General features: G+C 39.7%; 1 protein-coding gene across 1 annotated transcript; it reads right to left on the bottom strand.

Moving 5' to 3' along the window:
* Positions 1-1,803: 1,803 nt before the first annotated feature.
* On the bottom strand, positions 1,804-24,986 carry LOC137340698 (probable crossover junction endonuclease EME2). Its single transcript, XM_068003370.1, has 8 exons — positions 24,103-24,986; positions 23,549-23,697; positions 18,578-18,670; positions 16,659-16,783; positions 12,358-12,475; positions 10,922-11,037; positions 9,903-10,092; positions 1,804-7,354 (listed from the first exon to the last, which is right to left on the bottom strand). Exons 1-8 carry the CDS (start codon positions 24,536-24,538, stop codon positions 7,184-7,186), a joined length of 1,398 nt encoding a protein of 465 aa, XP_067859471.1. The 5' UTR covers positions 24,539-24,986; the 3' UTR covers positions 1,804-7,183.
* Positions 24,987-27,050: the final 2,064 nt, after the last annotated feature.

The raw sequence follows: 27,050 nt of genomic DNA, 5'->3' as shown, positions 1-27,050 counted from the left end.
CTGGTAGGAATTTGATTTTTTTTTTTTAAGTGGCAAAATTTAACTCTTATACCACACAGGAGAAGAGGCTTATGACTTTTTTTTAAAAAAACATTTTTTTCTGAACATTTGTTGCTGAGTGAAATTCCCTCTTCTGCACTCAATTTTACAATCCCTCTCCATCTTCAATGATTTAATAAGAACATTTTGTTATAATGATCCATGTGAACTTTTAAGAAATTTTAAAACAATACTTTACCACAACTCTTGCATAGATATCCCCATTCAGAAAAAATAAAATGGCAGGTGGTTACCCAACAGCATTTCTGTCTAAGTCTGAGCACTAATTCATTTTTAATTGAATTAATAAATTTCACAAGTTAATAATTTGCAAGTGGAGAAATTCTGTAGTATTTAGTTTTATTTCTAGAGTTAAACCTATGATTCCTATAGTAACTCTGAAGACCTCTCTATGTAATGATGAGCCAGCAGTAGTATCATGTGGCACTGCAAACTTGTTACTATTATTCTTGACTTCCTTATAAGACTTAAAGAATTGATGCAACACTTTACATACTATTGATGACCATTTTATTTGACCACATCCATTAATACAAAGCTAATACAATTGTCAACTTATTCATCAACAACAACATCTCATTTTTCAGGATTACAGTGAAACTGTACAAGCTTCGTAGTCAATACAGCAAGGTAACTATCATATGCTTCCAGAAAGATTTTATATTGGTGTAGAAAACCATATAAAGACATTCTGATTGTGACACCGTAGCAGATTATTGTGATTCAGGCTCCTCGAGTATGTTTGTAGTAAGTTTCCATCCCTTCTCTGGTTTGCTTGCAGTATCTTATTCAAGTGTGTGTCACTCAATTCCTCCTCATTTGCTTTAGCATCTTTTACTTGTGCTTAGCCTAAATTTTTACTCTAGCTTGCAGCCTAATGTGTAACTTTAAATACTTTCACAACTGAGTCTCAATTCAATCTGAAGTCTTCCTTCATCAGAGTTAGAATACCAATTAAAAGTACACAAGCATGTCCTTAAATTCAAGCTTATGTCCACAACATTCTCCCCATCTTCAATTAAAAGGTAGAAAGTTGCAAGTTACTGTTTATTGTCTCAATTTAAGTGCTGTAGATTGTTTGACCATGAGACTGGAAGGAAAATTATTTTCCCCTTCGATTTTGTATTACTTCATTATCACTATCTCAAACTTCATCTACTAACTTCTCCTGGTACTAACATCATCTGAAATACTTTGAGTATAAGATTTGCTATAACTTTCCTACAAATCCCTTTTTGCGGTGGACAGATACCTATTGTTTCTGTGTTGCAAAATAATAGTCATAGCCAGGGTACATTACAGCATGACTATTCTAAATTAGATTGTAGTTAGTCATAACACATACATAATTGTTATGCAGACAAATACAGTGCTAAAGGCTATTAATTGTTAAATCAAATAACTGGTACATATGGTAATAGGATCATACGACATTGTGAATACAGTATCATGTCAATGAATTAAGATGTATTAATAACACTAATCACATGACCTACAACAATGATTTTAGCAAATTTTATGAATATATGTTTTATAAGTACCATTTCCTCTATTGGTATGGTAAACAATTAAGATTATTTATCTTTTTAGACAATTTATGTACATTTAATTTCCAGTTTAGATCAGAGTTAATTGTTGTATCAAGGACAAAAAGTAATTCCAAAGGATTTGCAGGCTGGAGAAAGTCAGGAAATCTGTACCTGAATATTTAACCCTCCTAATAAGTAAACTGACCTTTTTAAAAAAAAAATACACTGCTATGGAATCAGTAGTTCCCACAGAATTTTCTTTGAATCTTTCACACACTACATTCTGTGGAACCTAATAAATAAATGGCCACTGATCTCTTAATTAAATGGTTCACACTGCTATCTGCCTTCTTGGAATAACCTTTAAAGGTGGAATCTCCACTTCTAACATATTTTATACAGGAAGCATATCTGTACTTTGATTTTCACTAGGACTGATCTGTTGCTATAGTAGGTAACTGTGTATACAACGGTTTTCCTGTCACAGGCAGTCTCCACCAGTGGCATTTATTGTGCTTCATTGAATTGCTGACTCTTTCCCTTTTCAGTCTAATTTTTCTCTAGTTCCATGTTTTAAATGAAATCACATGGAACTGGGTTCTCCACTCAAGCTTTTTTTTATTAAAGGCTTTCTCACTTGTGTTTTTGTCATCAATAATTTCTTCCTTGGAGTTGCAAGTTTTGTAAATCATAGCTAGAACTGCATTTAATATGCAGTTCTTCTGGCTGGTTTCATCATAACTTTCCTGAATAAAACGCATCAATTTTTGTAAGATCATTCTGCATTATTCACAGCTTTTATATTAGTATCTTCATATGATTTGTTTTACATTCACCTTTCTTGTCAATTTTTCACTGTAGTATTGTCTGTGTGGAAACTTATATCTCAGTCAAGTTGTAGCCTTTGGCATTCCCGAGTAATTGGGTCAATTTTAATAGCATAACCTATACCAACTGTTACCTCATGTTCACCTGTGTTCTGGGCAAGCCTCAGACTGTTCTCAACTGACTGGGTCATTCCTATATGTTTGAACTGCTCTTGGCTGATACGGTGGCATGACAGTCTGGCTTCTTGGAATGAAAGAGGTTAACATTAACTGGCTCTCGTGGTAGCAGTAATTTGTCACTTCTCCCTCTGAGTTGAAGTTTCCATATTTCATTCTACTCTGCTAGACGCTCAGCAAATTTAAACACCTTTTTTTTCAGCTACTTGGCGATTTGGCTTCAAACTTTCTCCTCACACAGGTTTGACTGATATTTTATCCTTCACTTCTCACATTTGTCGATTGCTTTACACTATATATTTTGCACACTTTTTAAAATTTATTTTAATCAGTGTTTTCTCCAATGTTTCTTATTAACTAACTTGTTTGCTTGCAGCTCCTTTATTTTATTTTCAGACTCTGCTTTAGCTTTGAAAACAGTCTGTTCCATTTTCCCTCCTCTTTACCCTTCAGCTCTCTTTGCCAGGTTGAGGAAAAAAGTCATTTTTGCCTTCTGGTATTTTACTATTTTTTTTCTACCTTCAGATTTATCTAATCACGTCCTGCTTCTGTTTGATTCAGTTCAATTGCTTTTTAACCTTTTGCTTCCTTGTCTTCTCATATATTTCAGTTTTTTGTTTTACCTGTATTTTCGGTTAATTTGAACTGCTTAGTTTGTAAATCTAGCAGCAATAGAGGACACAGCAGCTAATTTAAACTGTCCAGCCTCTTCTTTCATATTTTACAAGAGTATCATTTCGTCCATGTTATGAATTTCTTGTTGCCCCTACTCCAGTAACTCCATAAAATAGTCGACTTTGTATGGGTGATAATCCTGCAGCTGCACACGGTAGCTTAAAAGTTTGGAGCAAGCTTGTGACAAGCTTACATTTACCAGTTTAACTGTGATTTTATTGCTGGGTGGTGGCCTTATCAGAGTGGTTACATTTCTCCAAGTTATTTTTCTGTTACTGCTGCATGTCAAGAGACATTACTGGCCAAGAGGGATTATAAGGTTGTGGTATTTGAATTCATGCACGTGCTAATTAAGCTGCTTTTCATAATGGTTGTACCATATTTTTTTTTAAATGCAACATAGTGTTTTTGCTAAGAATTAAAGGCAAAGCCCAGCAATTGACTAAATTATTTTGAGTAAAAAAACTATATAGTTCCCAACCAATGTTTAAACTGGGATTAATTTGATGTAGCTTATTGTGGCTGGCCAGCCACTTCAACTGTTTCCATATCTCTCTTGTGCTTGCCTCTTACATACTAACTTTACAATCTTCTAACTCTTAAAACTTAATGTGCAAACTTAAAACACTTTACCTTATATCAACTTAAGTACTCATTCATTCAGTCTGACCAGTTAGTCTTCAAGATTAGAATTCTAACTAAAACTGCACATATATGTTCTTAAATTGGATTTGTCCAATTTGTTATACTTCAAGATTTCCCACAAAAATGTTTAGTTGAAAGTAGTTTTCATGAAGGATTTAAGTGCTCAATCTTTCTGACGTAGGGGGGAGGAGGAGGAGAAAAGAACTGCCCTTGATTTGTATCACTGCCTATTACTGTCTCAAGGGTTCAAGTGCCAATTTGCTTTATGGTGCTAATACATAAAGGAGTTAGTGTTCGCTGCAATCTTTTCTACAAGTAGTAGTAAATCTTTGGCGGCCTTTTGCTATCTGATGAGGATGTCACCGAGCCGAATGAAATGCATAGAAGCTTGTTAGTTTTTCTTCCCACCCCCCCCCCTTTATGGCAATGTGCAGGATGACAACACAGCAAATTCATATTGGGTTTGATCACTTACAACAAACTCATTGAGGACAATGCCACCCAATAGTTTCCTTCCTATTTAGCACTATTAGTTGTAAAGCTGAGGTGTCATATTTTGCAAGAAATAATTCTTGGGATTTTATCTGTTGGTAACCGCAAGCTAATGGAGAGGTGCTTTGACATACTACTTTTATGGAACAGCAGGATGTGAGTTTGTATTTGTAGTTCTCCACATATCTGAACAGAATCTTAGCCAATTCAGGGGAGGCTCCCAAATTACAAGATTAATTAATCTGCATTCCCAGTGGCAAAAGCTTGGGAGCTTTTTGCCCAAAACAGTAGGATGTTATATGGAAGATTGTATTGAATCCTGGTGTAAATTGTAAGTTTTAAGTCTGCATCTGCAGCAGTGAAGAATTTGGTTATATTTGGCTTTCCTTTAATGAACAATGGATTACCTCCAGGGGAGGGAGTAGAAGTGATCAAACAGATGTATGGAATTGCTGGAGAATTCCAAATAATAAAAACACTCTCAAATCTGAGTCTGTATCAGAACTAATAGAAAGAAGAAACGGTTAAATCAACTGAAGCTTCTTAGTGGAGTCGGTTTCCAGCAAGTGGAGGGTAGAGTGTTCAATCAGTGCTAGTTATGATATCACCCAGATGGATATTAAAAATAAAGGGAGCACAAATCAAGCTGCAAAATAACTTGTTACGCCCAAAAAAAGTGTTTTTTATATATGCTGCATATAGCTAATATTGATGAGCAGTTGGGGGTGAGGTAGAATAGCTTTTTTAATGAATGAGTAATTTAACTGCCTATCAAGAAATATTTACTTGTTCAATATTATCAATATGTAATTTCCCCCCTCTTGCCTGCCTTCTCGAGCAAGGATGACTCAAGACTAAAATTGGGACCATCCATTCAGCTGCCTCCCACCTAGCCCTGAACACTCTCCTTCCTCTAGTTTCTCTCCTATCTCCCCTCATGTTCTCTCTGAGCTCATCTTGTCCATGAGACCCACTTCCTGCTCTCTCGACCCTATTCCCACTAAACTGCTGACCACCCAACTTCCCTTCCTGGCCCTGCATGCTAGCTGATAATTATAAATGGTTCCCTCTCCTCGAGTACTTTCCCCCTTCCTTCCAAATCTGCTGTCATCAAATCTCCACCCTTGATCCCTCTGACCGTAGAAACTACCATCCCGTTTCCAACCTCCTTTTATTCTCAAGTGCTAGAATGTGTTGTCGCCTCCCAAATCCGTGCCCATCTTTCCTGCAACTCCATGTTTGAACCTCTCCAATCAGGTTTCCGTCCGTCACAGCACTGAAATGGTCCATATCAAAGTCATACCTGGGCCAGACCCCTTTTCAGCTCACTGAAATTAGCCCTCTTCAGTTAAGTATCTTCCCCTCTGATTGTTCCTTGTCCTTTATAATGACTACTCTGAACATAATAATGTGATCATTATTTTCTAAATGCTCTCCCACTGAAACATGCTCCACTTGCCCCACTTCATTCCCCAGAACTAGATCCAGCCCTGCTTCCTTCCTCATGGTTGGAAACATACTGATCAAAAATGTTCTCCTGTACATATTTCAGGAATTTCTCCCCCTCCTTTCCCTTTACACTTTCTTTCCCTCAGTCTATATTGAGATAATTGAAGTCCCTTATTATCACTACTCTATTAGTTTTATTAACAAGGAATTTTGAAACGAAAAGGTTTTTAACAGAGCAGATTAATTAAAGGAGGGAGGGGGGGAAAGAGAAGAAAAATGGAAGGGAATGAAGCCCATGGCTCTACCTCATCTTCAACCTAGTTCCCATTCCCACGGGTTCATCTGAGCGAGCAAGGCCTCGGTTTCCTGGTGGCTACTTTGTAGATAATGGCTCCTGTGGCATAGACGCTGAGCCCAGCGATGGGTGACCAGGGGGTAATTTTAAGGTGGGTTAGGTTAAAATTACCCCCTGGTGACCCACATTCTGAGCACCTTCTCCATCACCACAACGTTTGAGAATAGGTTGAGATCGTTTCAGCCCCAAGACTTCTAATAATTCGCTTTACCTAACCCGCTCGGCGGGTTCAGTTAAAATTACCCCCCACTGTTACCTTTCTTCGCTTGCAACACTGCCCTGGTCAGATCAAACCTGTGCTGCTTTACTGCCTGCTCTGCGTTGCACCACTCCGCCTCACATTTTCCCTGCTCTGGACTCAATCACAGGCTCTGTGTGGTAACTTACACAATTATCATGGTAATTTTAATGCCGATTAATTTTTTTAACGCAGAAGTTAACTTGAATTAATTGACAGCCCTAATATAAATGCAAGTTCTTTCTTTCCATGTTTTAATTCTATGAAATATATATTTAGAAAAATATTGTGCTTTGAGCAAAATTTAATTACAGAAAATGTTATATATGCTGTTTGTGTTATGATGCTGTGTTGTGTATAGCCATGGTGATGAGCAGATTAGTGCAGTCATGCTGTGTTTTTAATATACTGAATATGCAGAAAGGAGATGTTAAAAACTTGCTTGTGTTGACATCCTGCTCGCATGAAAATATTTCTTAATCCATTATAAGAAATGGTAGTTAAAAAGTAGTACTGGTTTAATAAAATTAAACCAGTACTACTGGTTTAGAGTTCACACATATGGTACAAAAGTTTCATGTGCCACCAATAGTATGCCTAACTTTAAACTGAGTAGCATAGCTATATTACAAATTTTATATTCCAAAGTGGCCAACCGATCTGTTATTTAAAAAAAAAATTGTGCTGTTCATAAAGGCAGATGGTAAAATGAAGTGAGTTCTTTCATCTAATGTATTTAACCACTTTTGTCCAAAACTATGTCAGAATTTTCTGAAGTCATGAAAATATACAACCTGCGTGATATGTCTGGTCCAATCCGTCGATCCACACGTTTTCCTCCAGCATTCACTTTAACCTCTGATAGAAGATTCTGCTTCTCCCACTCTGTGGTACACTGTCTATAAGCCTTTAAATGCATAATGTTAAGGCACAAGTGGAATGAATCTTTTTAAGAAGCATCATCTTTCCTATATCAGCTTGTAAACATTCTCCGCAGCTTTATGAACAGTTATAGGTTGGAGTTGATAGAACATAGAAATGAAAAAGGGGATGGTACAAAAGTTGAATCTATTTGGTTAGAGTTAAGGAATAAGAGGACTGTTGCTCTATTTGGAACAGTGGAAAAGGGATACAAGAGTTACGTAGGCAAATTAGAGAAAAATGCAGGAACAACAGGGCTAAAATATTGGGTGACTAACTATCCGATGATAAACTGGGGTAAGATTAATGTAAGTGGTTAAGTAGGGAAGAGGTTTCTGCAATGTTTCGAAGACTACTTTCTGGACCAGTATGCTTTTAATCTAACAAGGCAGTGCTGTATCTAGTTCTAGGAATTGAAATGGGGCAAGTATATAATGCAAGAGTAGGGGAACATCTAAGTAACAGTGATCATAGATAATTAGGTTTGATTTATAAAAATTGGAAAGGAGCAGGAATGGTCAAAGATAAAAGTACATGACTTGAGAAAATAGAATCAATTGGCTGATCAGATAAAACAATGGGAAACCTTAACAATGATGTTCATTGTACAAACTAGACACATTCCCAAACTGAAGAGAGTGCCTTGATGATTGAGTTACTTGATGACTAGAGAAATACAGATTAAAAAGAGACATGAGATAGATTTAGGACTAATAACAAAAGAAAATGAAGCAAAGTACAGAAAATAGAGAAGCAAAAAAAAGGCCAAAAGGCTATGAATTAAAAACTGGTAGTAACAAAAGGGTAAACGATCATCTAAACACATGAAAAGTTAAAGAAAAGGTAGAGCCGACTGGAGATGATAAAGGAATTCTTACGGAAGATGAAATAATAGCAAAAGGTACTGAATGAGTACTTTTGCCTCAGTCTTCACAGAGTGTGGTAGTGGGAATAAAAGGGTACACGAGGAGGAGATGAAGCAACTGAATAGAATAACTATAGGACTGGAAAAAAAATGGAACTCAAAAGTGGAAAAGGCACCAGGCCCTGATGACCTACATTTTAGTATGCTAAGGGAAGTCAGAGAGCAAATAGCAAAAGATCTGACCACAATCTTTCAAACATGTAGTGCTGGAGAATTTGAGGGATGCCAATATAATATCTGTCCAAAAAGTAAGAAAAGGATCAATTCAGTAACTATAGACTAGTCAGCCTAACATAGGTAGTGGTAAGCTTCTTGAAGCCATTATATGGAATAAGATTAATAACTAACACAGAAGGACGTGGGCTAATTCAGGCCAACCAGCATAGATTTGTAAAAGGAAATAATGGGTGACAAATCTGAGCTCTTTGAAGAAATAATGTAATTTGATAAAGGAGATTCAGTGGACATGGTGTATATGCATTTTCAAAAGGTGTTTTATTAGGTGCTGTAGGGAAGACTCCTTGACTTTTTTTAAAAATCAAGGCACAGGATAGTGAAGGAAATGTGGCAGCATGGATAGGAAGTTGGTTAAAGGACAGAAAAAAAAGAGAGCATTGATTAACAGATGTTTTCCAGACTGATAAAGTTGTTTGAAGTTATGAAAGGTTTTGATCATGTAAAGAGGGAAAAACTATTTCTGCAAAGCATAAATTTATGATCACCATAAATTTATGCTGTAAAATTCCACATTCCTGCCTCACTGCATGGCCTTGCAGTAAAATTGATATTTTCTTTGCTAATGACTCAGCTACTGGCATTAAGTCTGACAGCCTGGCAAAGTGGAGATGTGTATTAAATTGCTTATTTTTAAAAATTAAACCACATTTTTATTAGTATTTGGTTGTTTGCAATGAAAATACAGCAGAACCTCGATTATCCCCCAAAATGGAGAGGAGTCATAGGAATTGCTAGATGGAAAAAGACTAAGTTCCATCTAATTCGCCTTCTACCATCCTGGTAGTCGCATGATAATGGAGTTGTTAGCATTTGATTGCCATGATTAGTTATCAATTACAATAAATAAATGAATAATTAAAATTTGAAGATAAATTAGTCCCCCTCCCCACCCTTTACTTAGTTTCTAGCTTCTGATTGGTCTGTTTATTTATCTAATCAAGTCCATAGCATATGCAGATAAGATTAACATTTTCCATTTGTTAAATTTATATATTGGGGGAAATTGCTTGCAGCCTAAGTCCTGCTGGTGTCCTAGACCCAAAGCTAAATATCAGAGCAGCATAGGTAGTTACCTATCGGATGCTGAACATCCATATAACAGCTACTTACCTGTCTGGATCAAGAACCCAGATCCTGAGGGGAAAAATCAATTTTAAAAACATTACTATTTTAGCTCCAACTCCTGGTGGTAACCTAATCCCTTGGAAACGCTTGCAGATAGTGAAGACTGTGGATAATCAAGGTTTCACTGTAAATTGTTAACTTGGCAGGATGAAGAATGTAAATTATTAGATGGGAAGAAAGTAGAAAATATTAGCACAGATATGAATAATGAGAAGAAATGGCAGATATTCTATATAGCTGCCATTACCCGTAAAAGCAGCTGTGGTGTAGGATAGGCAAGTGCTATAGCCATTGCCACTGGCTGGGTGATCCTGTTGAGCTGCTGAAGCTGTTTTTTCCACAATTTCAGGAGGCCCTTTCCATCCTTGTCCACTTTCACACCAGTGGACCACGTACCATCAGGGCAGAAGGAGAAGGTCATTTTCTCGGTCTGCTTTCTAAACAAAATTATTTTCACAACAGAGTGTCTAAGTCAAAAGAAGTATTTTTTTCAAAACATATTCCTTTAACTACTGCCTTAAGACATTAAAAGGACAATTTCAAATGCAATGCAGTATGCAATGAATCGGAAAAACTATAATTCTACAAACTATCTTATCACAGCATTAGGATTGGCTGTAAATAAGCCACATGTGTCATAACATTGTGATCACTGGTGAAGCTAACACTCCAACCTGCTGACCACGTGCAAGATAAAGGCCATGGATTCTGACTAGATGCTAGATGTGATGCCAAGTGGAAAAACTGATTTGGTTGTGTTGTTTCATCAACTATGGAGGAATATTTAGTCAATCAACTGAAGAATGTTATGGAAGCATGCCAGGGTTTATTTAGGGAAATTAACAAAGCCAGGGTTTTGGGTTGCTTGTGTAAGAATGTGTATCTTTCCTCCCTCAAAGTAATGCTATCGGACAAGGGACTGTTGGAGCACCAGTGATATTGATGTAGTATAAACACAGAGCAGAAGAAGCATTGGAGTCAATAGTTTAGCAGTGATTTGATCTTACTGTATTGACACCTGTCCTGCATACTTATGGCGTTAGACTAAAATTCTGCATCAGTGTCAACACAGTAGACTTCCTGACTCAAAATGAGCTTGTACCTGTCATTTTCTGAACGATGAAAATTAGGCTTCAATTTGTACCCAACAAAAAGATATTGATGCTTAAGACACAAATTTACAAAAGTAAGATGGCACCTTGGTCTCTCTGACTGACTCAGGGATATTCGGAGACAGCTGTATTTGACAAGTGAAGTTTAACTTACTTGAAAGGGGATCGAGCTATTGCCTTTGTAAGTGTTGCGACATGATCAGCAAACTGTTGCCAGTTCTCCAAGAACCAAACTGTTGTGTGCGTTTGTAGCTGTAGGGCCACCTGCACCTGAACACAAAGCAGAAAAAGACGACCAGCTGGACAAGGGCCAGATCAAAGTAAGACATGTGGGAGGCTTATGAACATGAAAATTAAACTTGATTTGCAATTTTAGGTATTTATTTATTTCAAATAGACTGATTAAAGACAATTGTCATCATCATGAATATTTATTGTTAGCCGGAGATGAGCACAGCAAGCAGCCATTTGATTCTAAATTGGACAATGGTTATACAAAATGAAGGCAATTGATTGCTGTGACTACTCTAACTCATGCATCATCAGTGGGACTTTTTGTTACAGATTAAAAAATGATAGAAATATTTCTATCTGCTTCAAAATCAATATATGAATACTATCTGTAAAACAAAATGTGGTAGTCTAAAGAACATTGGGTAAACTCACCAATGTCATGCTCTAAGTGGGGAGCTGTGCTTAAAGGGAGTGTGGGTCAGAGATGGGCTACAACACTAGTTTAGCCCGAGTTGCCCTGAAAAGATGATAGGTGCTCTTGAACTGCTGGTAGCAGTTTGTTACAACTGATTGTTTTGCATGGCCACTTCAGAGAGCTGTTAAGAGTCAACCACATTGCTTTTTGGTTCTAAAATGGTTCCCGGGCCTGCAAATTTACATTGTTCTGCTGGAGGTACTTTTTGCCTACTTTCGTTTGCACCTTTGTAATCTAATTACAACCTTTTCCTTGTTAAACCCAGTTATTTACGTTTACCATCTTAAATTTATTGTTATCACGACAGATTATAATATGTGCAGATAGGAAGTATACTGAGTTGCAATGGAACTTTCTTCTAAATTGAGATGTGTACAAAAGACTAAGATCCATAGTGCAAGTTATCATCGTTGAAAGGAATAAGAACATAAGAAATAGGAGCCAACCGGCCCCTCGAGCCTGCTCCGCCATTCAATAAGATCATGGCTGATCTGATCCTAACCTCAAATCTAAATTCATGTCCAATTTCCTGCCCGCTCCCCGTAACCCCTAATTCCCTTTACTTCTAGGAAACTGTCTATTTTGGAATGAAAAGATGGAATAAATCAAGAAGTATGCAAGGCCACACTTAAGTGTTAAAAGCCCGTAGATTGTAGGGGAAATGAAAGACTGAGGAAGGTAAGGAGTTCCAGAATTGAGATCTTGAACGAATAACAAGGACTGATTGATGTGAAAAAAATCTGTTTTTATTCAAGTAAAGACTTAGTGACACTATTCCTCAAATATTATTGTCTTCTTGAACATTCCATGTACACACCTCATCACACCAACAAAATGGACTAAAGTCTGAAACTACCTAATGTAGAAATGCAAATACAGACCTCATCCAAATCTGCACAGGTCAACCCGAGCTCCCTGCTGACCCAAGACTCCGAGTCTTCTTCCCTGTCACTTCCTGAGTTCTGCTGTCGTTTCACGGGACTGTAAAGCCCTTTTTCCCTAAATAATTTAACAAAACAATTACTGTTCTACCAAGGTACTAAAATGGTGCTTATATACAATGTAAATGAATGGGTGCCAATTGTAGTTCCAGCAACACATCACTCCAGTGTCTAAACATTTTCAAAATATTATCAGTCTTCAAAATATGGCGGAAATGTGAGTCTCCATACTGCCGTAGAAAGGAATTTCCTCAGATTACTGCCTTGGTTCTGAGTAAATAATGGGTAGTTATCTGTGCAAAACTTGTATACTTTTCAAAACAGAGGACTCTAGTTATTGAGTTAAGTGTACTTGTGCTAAAAATCAATTCACCCTCCCTCACCAATTTTCTCATCAAAATGAATATTCTTCATGTGGCTCCCTTGATATTAAGTATGGGCAGACTATTTAATCATGGAGGGTGTAACAGCAGTGCCTGAGCTTGATCTTCACCTGACATGTATGCTTTTATGCTAGATTATTGGATAGCAATCAGGAGCTGGAACCCTAATTAATCCTCCTCCCCCTCTCCCCACCCCCCAGCTTTCCTAGCCTTAAAACACTAAACCCAAATGTGCTGCCCTCACTTGCTGAGATCAGTTAACTCAGCACAAAATGTGAAACAAATCTTGGACCTTCCTGGTCTGTGCATTTACCCCCTAAGATATTGGGGGAAGGGGGGGGGCTCTTCTGCATGATCAATAAAATATATAAAACTCACCCTCCTTTCTGTGGTCTATGTACTTTTTCATAGCAATTTCATGCAAGTGTTGTGCAGGCTTAAAACTGGGTCTTCGTCAGCCAGCACCTTTCGTGATTGTAAGGTGCCTATTTTTCAATAGAAAGAATGTATAATTGCACACATCATTACATGATATCTAGTTAAAATTTGCTGGTCACGTGTATGAAATGTTGGAAGCTCGACAGACCGCTCTTGTAACCAGGAGTACCCTAACGTACGAAGAAATCTCGCAGTAAGCTAATTGAGCTCTGATGCCTACACTGATTTGTTTCCATTGAATTTGTGATTCTAGGTGCTGGAGGGGATGGGAAGTGTTGGAACCACTAAAGCTATGTTATAACAGCAGCAAGTTCAGTGTTAAAACTTAATGGGCTGGAAGTTGCTTTTAAAAAAAGGACAGTGAGCTCAACAGCCCTCACCATTGGTGGTGAAATCGAGGAGCAAGTTCCGGAGTTTGCACATGGGCAGTCAAACACGGAAATCTGAAAATTGCTCCTCCTGGTTTGCCGGCAATATGACAGCTTCAAATTAAAGGGATATTGCCGGCTGCAATCAACAGAATCAATGGACCAGCGCCAACTTGCTCTTCTGCCCAGCTGGAAAGTAACTAATAACGCCACAAAACAGGTACACTTAAAAATACCAGGTCTAAACTAAGTTTTAACAGGCGGTAAGTCTTAATGACTGTCAAACAACAAAAAATTAATTTTTGAAAATGTGGAGTTTCATTACATCTTTATTTTAATAGTTTTTGATCATTAAAAAAAAAATTTCCTTCTGTCTCTTTATTTAATTTGATTATTTCTTACCCTCTCTTCACTATCTATAACTGTTTTTACAAATGATTTTAGTGTTGTACCTTTCACTTCCTGGATTTCACCTTCCAGCTTGCAGTAACCGTTTACAGCTTGTCAAAAATGCTGCAATCTGATTGGTCGAGGGGAGAGAGCGATCCTTTTGCATTTCCCATGGGTCCTAGCTTCGCTGGCACTAACGCTGGGCTCTTCTCCACTTCCTATTAGAGGAAGTTCCCGCAGTAAAGAAGTGGGTTAGTATCGATCTGTGGAGCAGCGAGCACTGTTGGCTTGTCGCTCCAAGCAATTTCTGGGCCATTGTGTTTGTTAGCTTACCTATTGTGAACTGTTTCCTTATACTAATAGAATATTATTTTCTTTCGCCGTCTGTATCTTTCTGTTGCTGGTTCCCTGTACCCTGATCATCAATTTTATTGTTCAGTTCTAGCAGTGAGAGAAACCACTATGCTTCTCACGGCAGCTGCTGTAGACATGCTGGCTCCTAGCCTCCATTAAAAAGCTTGTTGAGGCTTGTTAATTAATTTGTTGTAGTGTATTTTTTTTTGGTAACTTGTACCTTTTTGTTATGGTTCTTTATATTTTGTATCTACATCAACTTGCACAAAAGAAATGACCTAATTCAACAAAAATAAGGGACAGCAGAATCTTCCCCTCCCTTCTGGTTCAGTGGGTAATTGCACCATGTGGTGTAGTACTGTGCTAGATAGACCAGGAAGGTGCTAGTTTCACCAGTGTGGTTTTCAGAATAGCCACTCCACCAATGGCCTTGGTGTCCATGTTAGGCATTTATTGAACTCTGCTCTGGAACACTTCAGTGAATAATCTGTGATTGCCTTGGACATCTCAAATTTTTTTTTGAGGATCTGGCACTGCACACAATCAAGTTATCATCATATAGTCACCCTAAAGGGCCAAGTTCACGGCTATCTGGTTTCCTCTCCGATCTCTCTATCTGTGCTGTAATCAATGGCTCACCCTGATTCCTTTCTCCTTAACTCAAACCCCCAGGGCTCTGTTTTCTGTCCCACTGTATTCCTCTTTTTCTCATCAGCCAACCCTATCCACTTTTTCTCATTCCACTCTACATTCACCAACTTCCTTCAGACAGTATGTTCTCAGTACTCAACCTTAAGTCCTTTCATAGTGCAATCACAATGACTACATCTTGATGTCTTCCATAAGCTTCAATACTACAGTAAAATCTTATTTTTTTTCAATTATTCAAAGACTTTCTTGTCTTTTGCAAGTCTAAGCAACAGCTGACATCTTTTGACATTGACAGTTCAACCCTTTTTTGTTCTTTATTAATCAGCATGCAACTCCTCTGACCTCAACTGGAATCCTACTTCTCTCTATTGCTAAATCTGTCTCTAAGAAGCTTGGTTTTATCTTTCACAACAAACACTTTTTCTCAACAGTTCCTAATTCTGTATATACCTCAACCATCCAAGACTTGAATAGTGATCCCACATCTGGGGAAGCTCTTCTACTACTACTTCTCTCTCACTCCTGGACAGGGTACAAGCAAAAGCTACTTAGCTAATAGGTGATGCCTCTCTCAGTCCTAACCTTTTAATAACGCTCTCTATCTCTTTCCGCTTCTCCCCTCCCCAAACTACAAACCACTAGAACTACCTTTCTTGTCTATTTTATTAATACTCATTAATGCCCCTCTGGATTTTTGTCTGTTCTGTCTAACCTCTAAATATACTCCCCTATATGTTCTACCTCCTCCCTCCATCCCCATTCTTGAAAACCAGACTCACCCCACAGTCTTTTAATATAACATTCTTTCCCAAGACCTCAAAACTGTGGGACTCCTTAACGCCCTCAGTCTTTCCTTCCTATTACAATTTTCAGGCTTTTAAACTCCAAGCCTGATGTCGACTATTCGCTGCATTCTGAATTGCCTTGTCTCTTTTACCCTTTTTCAATCTTGGTGATGTCCTGCACTTTGGACTTTTTTCCTTACGTTGATTTCTCAATTTAAAAAAAAAAGTTTAATCCCTGGGATGTGATGAGCACCATATTTCAGATGGGGTGGTGGGAGCATTATAGGCCCTTGTTTCTCGTTCCAATCCTAAGGACACTATCAGCCAAGATACCCACTCCTCATCAACATAGAGTAAACTGTTGGAAAGTATATGTGTATGGATATTGGGCAAGAACAGCACCTTATTCAATGATTGAATAGTCTGCTAATCCCCATTTAGTCTTTCATATGAAGAATAGCCATTTAGGTAAGGTAACAAGGCTGCCAGTACCTGTGGATCCACAAAAAGTAGGGAGAAAACTGGGAGAGAAAAAAAGACATCAATCATTCCTCATCCTGCCATTATATTATGGTATTAAGAAAAGAATTAGAAAATCTACAGTGTACATAAAGCCCAACACAGGTATATGTGAAGATCAATGGGTTATGGAAAATGTCCTCGTCCACTTGTGAGTGTAAAATGGAGTACAAGTCAAACATCAGTTCAAAAATTGTGAAAGTGAAAGATGCACCAGTTACAACAAAGGAGTTATCAAAATTTCTGAAATACATGTTTATTCTGTTACAGTTGTAATGTGGAACAGACCAAATCTGAGGGCTACAATTTGGCAACAAGCTGCCAATAAAGCCACAAGTTTAGTTCACGTTTACCTTGTGTAAGTATCCAGTCCAATGACAGCTAATGTGGCTGCTCTATGAAGCCGCTTGTCCAGAACTCTCATTATAAAGCTATCAAATGTTTCACAAATGTTTTCTGTGAAAATGCCTTTCATTTTCTGCCAAAGGAAAAAGAAAGTGCTTTAAACTGATGCTGTAAAATAGAAATGTTTCAAAATATTAGTGCCATGGTAATACTTTTATTTTAACTCTTAAGTTACCAAAGGAATAGAATACTGGAAAGTAGTGCAACAACGTTTACAACAGTGATTTTTTTTTTACCTCATTTTTGAGTTTTTAACTCTCTCCACAATACTGTGGACACATGACCTGTTCGCAGAACTCTTCTGATGCCTCTCTTACAGACTACCAGGAAGTGCATGAGAGCAACCCAGAGTGACTCACAAATGGTCCAGTTAAGGTGAGCAATTCACCACAACAACACTCAACTGCAAACCCGCACACCTTGCTAACTACAGTACTGCGGGTTGGAGTATCAATATTCCACAACTTCTGGCTTGCATAATAGATATTCCTTTTAGAGTTTATATTCTATCTATAATATATTACAAATCTTCCTGTCTGCACCACTTGACTTTCTGTTGTCAAATTTTTGTGTCTACTTTTCCCATTTATAAATTCATATATCCGCACTGATAATGGAAAATACCTATATAAACTTGTCACTCTGTGCAATCTGCCCCTGGGTGCCCACAATTCTCTCAAAATGCTTTCTGACAATTTCTTCTCATCCAACTTTTTTCCTCAGGGACTGAAATTTCTAATGTCCAGAATAAGGGTTAATCAGGATAGCTGAATTTTGAAGCCAGCTAGTTACCTTTACTGTGTTTTGTTGGCAGTTAGAAAAGGCCAGTGCTAATGGCTTACACCTGTGAGGCAGAGATTCTAATTTCATGATGCATGAGGAAGAGAGAGAGATAGAGAAAAAGACAAAGTAAAGAGAAAGGCAGACAGTCAGTTCCTTTCCCCATTCTGAGTTGATTTTTGAAAAAAGCACGTTGAATTTTGAAGGCAAATAATGCCTCTTTGAGGCAAAATGATAGGAAGGTAAGGTAGGAGAGAAACTGATTGAGGTTGAGGGGGCCTCTAGCCTCTCTCCATCTGCTCTTAGTGGGAACAAGTGAGAATGGTGGGGTGGATGGAAATTCAAGGGTGAAGTGAGTGACATTAGAACAAGAGGGAATAAATCAGTTGAGCAAGTAGTTCAAAGCAGAAGAAGTAGGGATAGGGAGGAAGGAAGCAGAATGGGTAATGGGAAGATTAAGGAGTGGGGAGCAGGAGGAAGCAGAAATTACTGTATTTAAACTTTTTGTGTTAGTTCCTCCAAACCCTTCACATTACGATCCAAAAAAGGTGCTAATGTTTTTTTTTTCTCTCTTGATTGTTATGATAGGAACTCTTAACCAAAGAAGTTATAACATTTCTGGGATTGGAGTGTTATCAATGTTACTGACATCAATTAGCAATAGCCATTTTTCTATCAGAACAATAGCACACTAATTCTGATTGCATCTTTTAAGGATTTGTATATGAATAGTATTGATAGATTTTTATTAGGCAAGGGTATTAAGGGTTACGGAACCAAGGCTGGTAAATGCAGTTAAGATACAGATCAGCTATGATCTAATTGAATGGCGGAACAAGCTCGAGGGGCTGAATGGTCTACTCCTGTTCTTATGTTCCTAGTAGCATTTAGCTTGGAGTCATTAGTAGAGGGTTTTTTTTTGCATTTTGAAAAATAGATGAAAATACTGTAGTCAATGATCACAATATAATGCAAATCTTAAAAAGTTTACTGCATTTTCATGTTATAGAGAATGTTTGTATCTTTTATACACAAAATGCCATGCAGTTGACTACATCAGCTTAAACATCTGAACTTTGATCTTTACCTGTTTATGTGACCACACCATGTTAAGAAAGTAATTTGGTGAAAGCAGCACCAAAACTTGATTTTCTTCCTTAGACTTGTACATATTTTTAGTCTGAAAGCACAAATTACTGTTACCAAATAAGCAGCAATTCAAATTCAATCTCTGTTTGAAAATATGCCTTGATGATTGTCTCATTATTTCAGACCCTCATGAAATATCCTAAAGCCTTTGTCAGCTACAGTGGAGTATTCTTCAAACTTCAAACTCCAAACTGCACAAACCAGGACAGCAACTTCTGAAAGCTGAAAAAAAGACCAGTTCAAGGTAGCAGTCCAATCAGTGGTTAAATAGTAATAATTCACTGGAACGGCACTGTAACAGTGAATTAAAGACAGCCCAGATGAAGGACTTCAAAAGGCATCCATTTTTCAATCAAACCTGCCTATTGTCATGATCCTGGTACAGTACTGCCAGATATCCATTATTATTTAAATACAGTAGTATACAGGGAAATCTTCCACAAAGTTGGCTCAATAATTAAACCAAGAAACATTCAGAATTGCGTTGTATATTTAGAAGACATGTTAATTTCCTCAAAAACATAGATAAAGTCTGTGCCTGGTGTACCACTAAACCATATAGGCCCGAAGGTCATAGGTTTGATCCTGGTTTATGCTAATTTAGTTGATCTCTACAAGGACAGCAGTTGGGGGCTTAAAATTTGCACCAATGTCCTTGGAATGCTGAAGAAAATAATAAATCAGCAGGATTCTTGGTCCTGATAGCTATCCAATGACCACTGCTGGAAAGTGCTTCTGTGTGGATGTCAGTGAAGACACATTTGGCCGTGATACCCTCTAGGGTTAACTAGCCCAGAGAGCTGGTCGAGCCCATGGAACAGAACACTAGCAAGAGGGAGGTGGGAGCACTCAATGGGAAAAGAACCGGTTATAAAAATTAAACTGTTTCTCTGGCTCATGTTATAGAAAACAATGGCTGTTATAATTTGGCATTCAAAATAATTATTTGGACCTTTCTTTATTAAAAGGGGGCCTGCGATGGACTTCCTCCTCACAAAAACTAGAAAATAAAACTGGGATATCACTAGGGCAGCAAATGTTCCCTTTGCTCTGTTAGCAAAATGCAGACGGATTTTAAATGACCCTTTTGTTCAGTCCAGATCAGCAGCTCCTGTGGAGCTTTGCAGTAACGTTCTCACTTTTTAGAGAGAAATGAAACTGTTGCATGTTAGGGAGGAAGAAGAAAGAGACTTAACAATAAAACAATGGGTGTTCCTATTATCCTTAGCAAGATGATCACCTCCAAATCACCCATACAGGTGAGCAGAGAATGTCCTATCTGAACATGATAAACAATAAGAAAGGAAGAACTTGCATTTAGGTTGCACCTATCATCCCAAAGCACTTTGCAGCCATTGAACTTTTTTTTAAGTGCAGTCACTATAAGGTAAGCAAATGTGGCTGCTAATTTGCACACAGCAATGTTCCTACACAGTAGTGAGATAAATTACCAGATAATCTATTTTAGTGGTGTTGGTTGAGGGATAAATGTTGGCCAGGACAACTTCCCAGCTCTTCTTCTTCGAATGGGTCATTTGCTGGCTTTCTCTGCCTTCCGGATGTTTCTGCCTCTCTCTGTTTTTTTTCTCTGTTTTTTTTCCCTGTTTGTTTTTTTGTTGAATGTGTATTCGGGGGTTCTGCAGGTGACACCTCTCTGTCTGAACACGGTGATTGCCTTGGCAACGGGCAGTTGCAGGGGCAGTCTGTAAACACCATGTATTGTTCTATATGTATAAATGCGTAGGCTTCAAGGAGCTCCTGAACATTTACCTGAGGAAGGAGGAAGTCTCCGAAAGCTTGTGAATTTAAAATAAAATTGCTGGACTATAACTTGGTGTTGTAAAATTGTTTACAATTCTTCTTCGAATAGTGAGGAACTTAAAGTAATTATCAGTAGAGAAAACGTACTTGAGAAACTAATGGGACTAAAAGCCGATAAATCCCCTGGACCTGATGGTCTACATACGAGGGTTCTGAAAGAGGTGGCTGCAGAGATAGTGGATGCATTGGTTGTGATCTTCCTAAATTCTAGAACGGTCCTAACGGATTGGAAGGTAGCAAATGTAACCCTGCTATTCAAGAAAGGAGGGAGAGAGAAAACTGGGAACTACAAGCCAGTTAGCCTGACATCAGTCGTCCGGAAAATGCTGGAATCCATTATTGAGGAAATGGTAACAGGGCACTTAGAAAATCATAATATGATTAGGCAGATTCAACATGGTTTTGTGAAAGGGAAATCATGTTTGACAAAGTTTATTGGAGTTTTTTGAGGATATAACTAGCAGGGTAGATAAAGAGGAACCAGTGGATGTAGTATATTTGGATTTTCAAAAGGCATTCGATAAGGTGCCACATAAAAGGTTGTTATGCAAGACAAGGGCTTATAGGGTTGGGGGGTAACATGTTAGCATGGATAGAAGATTTGTTAACGGACAGAAAAGAGAGTAAGGATAAACAGTCATTTTGAGGTTGGCAGGCTGTAACTAGTGGGGTGTGGCAAGGAACGATGCCTGGGCCTCAGCTATTTACAATCTATATTAATGACTTAGATTGAAGGGACTGAGTGTAATGTATCCAAGTTTGCTGACTATACAAAGCTAGGTGGGAAAGTAAGCTGTGAGGAGGACACAGTCTGTAAAGGGTTATAGACAGGTTAAGTGAGTGGGCAAGAAGGTGGCAGATGGAGTATAATGTGGGGAAATTTGGTAGGAAGAATAGAAAAACAAAATATTTTTTAAATGGTGAGAAACTATTAAATGTTGGTGTATGAGGACACCTAAATCTCTCTGGATAAGAAGCACAAAAAGTTAGCATGCAGGTACAGCAAGCAATTAGGAAGGCAAATGGCATGTTGGCCTTTTTTGCAAGGGGGTTGGAGTACAAGAGTAAGGAAGACTTACTACAATTATACAGGGCTCTGGTGAGACCTCACCTGGAGTACTGTGTACAGTTTTGGTCTCCTTATCTAAGGAAGAATATACTCGCCTTAGAGGCGGTGCAACGAAGGTTCACTAGATTGATTCCTGGGATAAGAGAGTTGTCCCATGAGGAGAGATTGAGTAGAATGGGCCTATACTCTCTGGAGTTTAGATGAATGAGAGGTGATCTCATTGAAACACATAAGATTCTGAGGGGGCTTGACTGGGTAGATGCTGAGAGGTTGTTTTCCCCCGGCTGGAGAGTCTAGAACTAGGGGGCATAGGTGCAAGATAAGGGGTCGGCCATTTAAGACTGAGATGAGGAGGAATTTCTTCACACAGAGGGTTGTGAATCTTTGGAATTCTCTACCCCAGAGGACTGTGGATGCTCAGTCATTGAATATGTTCAAGGCTGAGATAGATCGATAGATTCTTGAACTCTAAGGGAATTAAGGGATATGGGGATCGGGCAGGAAAGTGGAGTTGAGGTCGAAGATTAGCCATGATCTTATTGAATGGCGGAGCAGGCTCGAGGGGCCTCGTGGCCTACTCCTGCTCCCATTTCTTATGACATATAGGATCTTTTACATCCAGCTAAGAGGGCAACGGCACCTTAGTTTAACATCTTATCCAAAAGATGACCCCTCTGACAGCATTCCCTCAGTACTGCATTGAAGTGACAGCCTAGATTATGTGCTGAAATCTCTGGAGTGGGACTTGAACCCACAACCATCTAAATCAGAGGGGAGAGTGCTACCACTGAGCCCAGGCTGACACCTAATGACAGTAAAACATGCAAGTGGAAAGAACAACTTCACTTATGTTTTGTTTTGTCATAATGAATATACTGTTAGTTTGGGGATTCATTTTAAAGACTAGCCACCTTCAGACATACAGGACACCAGATTAGAGATGCTAAAAAAGGACCTAAATATCCTAACATTTTTATTTGGCAAAGATAGATTATTTGGTTGGATATGTTATCCTGTAAGGTCTTTGAACATACTGTCAACTTATCAGGAACTATTTTTCTTTTAAATTAGTGCAATTTTTTTGGATGTTCCAGTCTCTACTGCAGAGCACTATATATTGCAGATGATAGTGAACTAGCTCTCCTTTTCTGGTTACTATTCATGTATCCTGTAACATTACAAATGTCTTTGTCATTCTAGTGCCTCGATATCCTTTTGTCACAACTTGGAAGAATGTTACTTTTTTATGCAGCAATTGTGTCTCCTATTTCACTAGATTTCATTATTTTCCTGTGTCCCTTGTACATGGAAAGCTGCATATTTAGATGTAAGATGTGTAAATCTGTGCAAGAATAAGAAATTGGGGAGTCACTGGGGAGGTGCAGTAGCCAAGACAGTCCTGTGTAATTTTGAACATGATTTTTATTTTGCAATGCAGTAGTTCCCAACATGTTTCACAACACAGGAAAAGATTTACTGAACACTCTTTATAATGACAGTGACTGTTTAAGGCTGTGGTTATACTGCACTACCAATCTAAGACCAATAGCTGCAGTAAGTGACAGCACCCATTTATACTACAGGATGCAAATCCACACTTCAGCTGTTATGTGAGCATTCTGCAGTTGCCTGCTTGTACTTAACACAGAGCTCTGCTGTCATCTGGCAAATATTAAATGTTTTGAGAGCACAGGCACGAGGCATTTGCAGTCTCAATTTTTTTAAAACTCTGCTCAGTTTATAAAGTGTCCAGGACATCCAACTGCTCCCGGGGCATTTCTAAAACATGATTTGACACCACATACTTCATACAGTGAAAAGCCCAAGCAGTGAGAGACAGCCTCCTCAAGGGGCCTGGCAATGTTGTATTCTGGAGTCTGATCAAGACCTGTCTCTAAAGTTATACCAGCACTACTGTGCAGTGTGGTGAAAGTGATAGTATAACTGTAACAGTAGGCATTTAAAAGCTACCACACTGTTTGAAAGATAGGTGTCCTGGCATGCACAGTATCAACTCACCGCATCAGACTGGTCACCCAAAATGACTTGGGGAAATTCTCTTCTCCATGTAATAGTGGAAGGGACTGACTGAGGTTCAACACTATATTCTGATTCTAGCGAGTTCAAAACATCAAGCAGTACATATCCACCTGTATCTTCCAGAATAGCTGGGGAGGGAGCAATAGAACAGCTCAAAATTAAGATGCAAACAGAATTCAGATTTGAGGTAAACTAATTGTGCTTTATCAAAGAAGTCTTGCCTATTAAAATCAGTTACAAGAATAATCTGCAACTTTTTTTTTTGTTTGTTTTCCATTTCAATCGATTTCTTACAAATTTAAACGAAATACCAGCGACAATGTCACCTCACGCTGATCAGTGCCTGACTGTGAGGGGTGAATCGACATACTGTACGATTTCACACACCTTATGGGGCGAATCACACAGCGTTAAACTTAATGCAAAGACCGCCACAGGTTTATAATGATTAATCAACACAATCCAAAGCACAGGCTTTAAAGGTTGCTGCCTTGTGTTTCTTTTTTTTTTGTTGTTGTTTGAGCCTCCCTCACCTGGGTCCACACACACTCTCATGTACTTCAAGCACTGGTCCGGGCGAATATATTTAAGGGCGACGGCGGCTGCCTTCCGATCGTCTCTCTCCAGCATCTCACTCTCTTTCGCAGCCTCTCTTTCCCGCTGGAGTATCTCCGATCCCCATTTGGCCGCCTGGATCTCCTCCGGGCTGCCGCCGCTGCCGCTGCTGCTCTTCCTGGGGCCGGGGTTTGCTGGATACGCCCGCTGCGGGGCTCCGCTGGCGACGCAGCTTCGGACAGCTGAGGTCCCTTCCTCTCCGCTCCCTTCCAGAGGCGCCTGGCTGCCGGGCACTGGCGGCTGCGGGGTCGCAATTGGCCTTATGCCGGCCTCGGAGTAGTAAAACTCCCACTCTGTCAGGGGCCTCTTCACAGCGATCGGCCCCCAGCACAAAGACCCGACCGACGGATGCATTATTTGCGGCCGCAGATCCGCGACTCTGGGTCTTTGGTTAGATTGAGCAGCGATGGGAGCAAGACGCCTCAAGATATGGAGCCCAGTGTTTCAGACCAATAAACATCCTGGGAGAGCAAACCAAAAACCCCAATCTCTCATTATCCAAACACCACAAATGCTCTCCAAACACAGCAGCTTGGATTGCAACCTGCCTCATCGCTTTTCATGCCTCGCTCCGTCTTATCGTCGAGTTTTTTTTTGTGTGTGGTGTGCAATCAACCCCCCCCCCCTCCTCCCCTCCCCACAAACACACACAAAAAAATCAAAATTCAAGACATTTCCAAAATGCCCTAAACCCACAAAAGGGTCCCGCGCCGTCTGCAATCCGACCAGGTAACCGAGCTCACACTGAACAAAAACAGGCTCTCACTGTCTCCCATTGTAATTCACGATCGATGTTAATCGTACGAACACGATCATAAAATGACGCTCAATATTACGTGGAAGCTAAGAGTTTACACCGATTTCAATCATGCACGGCGATGTAAATGTATTTTCTCACTTTTCAACACTTAACAGAATTTCAATGTGTGCAGATATAATTTAAATTGAGCATTAAAAGTGTAAGGCATGAATTGACTGGTAAAGTGTCATCCACTGCCCTCACATTCCTACTACTCGTAGCTCAATAACTATGATTTTTTTTTTTGTCAAACGAGGTTGAGATTTTCACATCGCCATTCAGACGTGAAGAACATTTTGGGCATAACTTCTTTACCCAGAGAACGGTTAGAATGTGGAACTCACTACCACATGGAGTAGTTGAGGCAAATGGCATAGATGCATATAAGGGGAAGCTAGATAAGTACATGAGGGAGAAAGGAATGGAAGGACATGCTGATTAATGTTAGATGAAGCAGGGTGGGAGGAGGCTCCTGTAGAGCATAAACACGGGCAAGTGGCCTGTTTCTGTGCTGTAAATTCTATGTAATATACTACAATTTCTGATCTGAGACCATTTTTAGCCAAGCAATACCTCGTTTATGTTAACAGAAAATGCTGGAGAAGCTCAGCAAGTGAGGCAGCATCTGTGGAGAAAGAAACAGAGTGAACGTTTCAGGTCGAAGACCTTTCGTCAGAAAATTGCTGCTGTTTGGGTAAAGAACTGGTTGTCGAAGGTGAAGACATTGTATCCAGATACATCGAGGGCATCCTGAAACCCATCGTACAGGGAACCCCCAGCTTCTGTCGCGACACTACAGACTTCCTACAAAAACTCAGCACCCACGGACCAGTTGAACCAGGAACACTTCTCACCACGATGGACGTCTCAGCACTCTACACCAGTATCCCCACGATGACGGCATCACTGCGACAGCCTCAGTACTCAACACCAACAACAGCCAATCTCCAGACGCCATCCTACAACTCATCCGCGTCATCCTGGATCACAATGTCTTCACCTTCAACAAGCAGTTCTTTACCCAAACACACGGAACAGCCGTGGGGACCAAATTCGCACCCCAATACGCCAACATTTTCATGCACAAGTTCGAGCACGACTTCTTCACTGCACAGGACCTCCAACCAACGCTATACACCAGATACATCGACGACATTTTCTTCCTATGGACCCACGGCGAAGAATCACTGAAGAGACTACACGATAACATCAACAAGTTCCATCCCACCATCAAACTCATCATGGACTACTCCTCAGAATCGGTTTCATTCTTGGACACACGAATCTCCATCAAAGACGGGCACCTCAGCACCTCACTCTACCGCAAGCCCACGGACAACCTCACGATGCTCCACTTCTCCAGCTTCCACCCTAACCACGTCAAAGAGGCCATCCCCTATGGACAGGCCCTGCGAATACACAGGATCTGCTCAGATGAGGAGGAACGCGATGGACACCTACAGACGCTGAAAGACGCCCTCGTAAGAACGGGATATGACGCTCGACTCGTCGATCGACAGTTCCAACAGGCCGCAGCGAAAAATCGCATAGACCTCCTCAGAAGACAAACACGGGACACAACCAACAGAGTACCCTTTGTCGTCCAGTACTTCCCCGGAGCGGAGAAACTACACCATGTTCTTCGCAGCCTTCAACATGTCATCGATGACCACGAACACCTCGCTAAGGCCATCCCCACGCCTCCACTACTCGCCTTCAAACAGCCACCTAACCTCAAACAGACCATCGTTCGCAGCAAATTACCCAGCTTTCAGGAGAACAGCGTCCACGACACCACACAACCCTGCCACGGCAACCTCTGCAAGACATGCCAGATCATCGACACAGATACCACCATCACACGAGAGGACACCACCCACCAAGTACATGGTTTATACTCCTGTGACTCGGCCAACGTTGTCTACCTCATACGTTGCAGGAAAGGATGCCCCGGAGCATGGTACATCGGCGAGACCATGCAGACACTGCGACAACGGATGAACGGACACCGCGCAACAATCGCCAGACAGGAGGGTTCCCTCCCAGTCGGGGAACACTTCAGCAGTC

The sequence above is a fragment of the Heptranchias perlo genome, chromosome 22, assembly GCF_035084215.1.
Source record: "Heptranchias perlo isolate sHepPer1 chromosome 22, sHepPer1.hap1, whole genome shotgun sequence".
NCBI classification, from domain to species: domain Eukaryota; kingdom Metazoa; phylum Chordata; class Chondrichthyes; order Hexanchiformes; family Hexanchidae; genus Heptranchias; species Heptranchias perlo.
The sequence above is the reverse complement of the archived record's forward strand: the minus strand, read 5'-3'. Positions and strand labels throughout refer to the sequence as shown.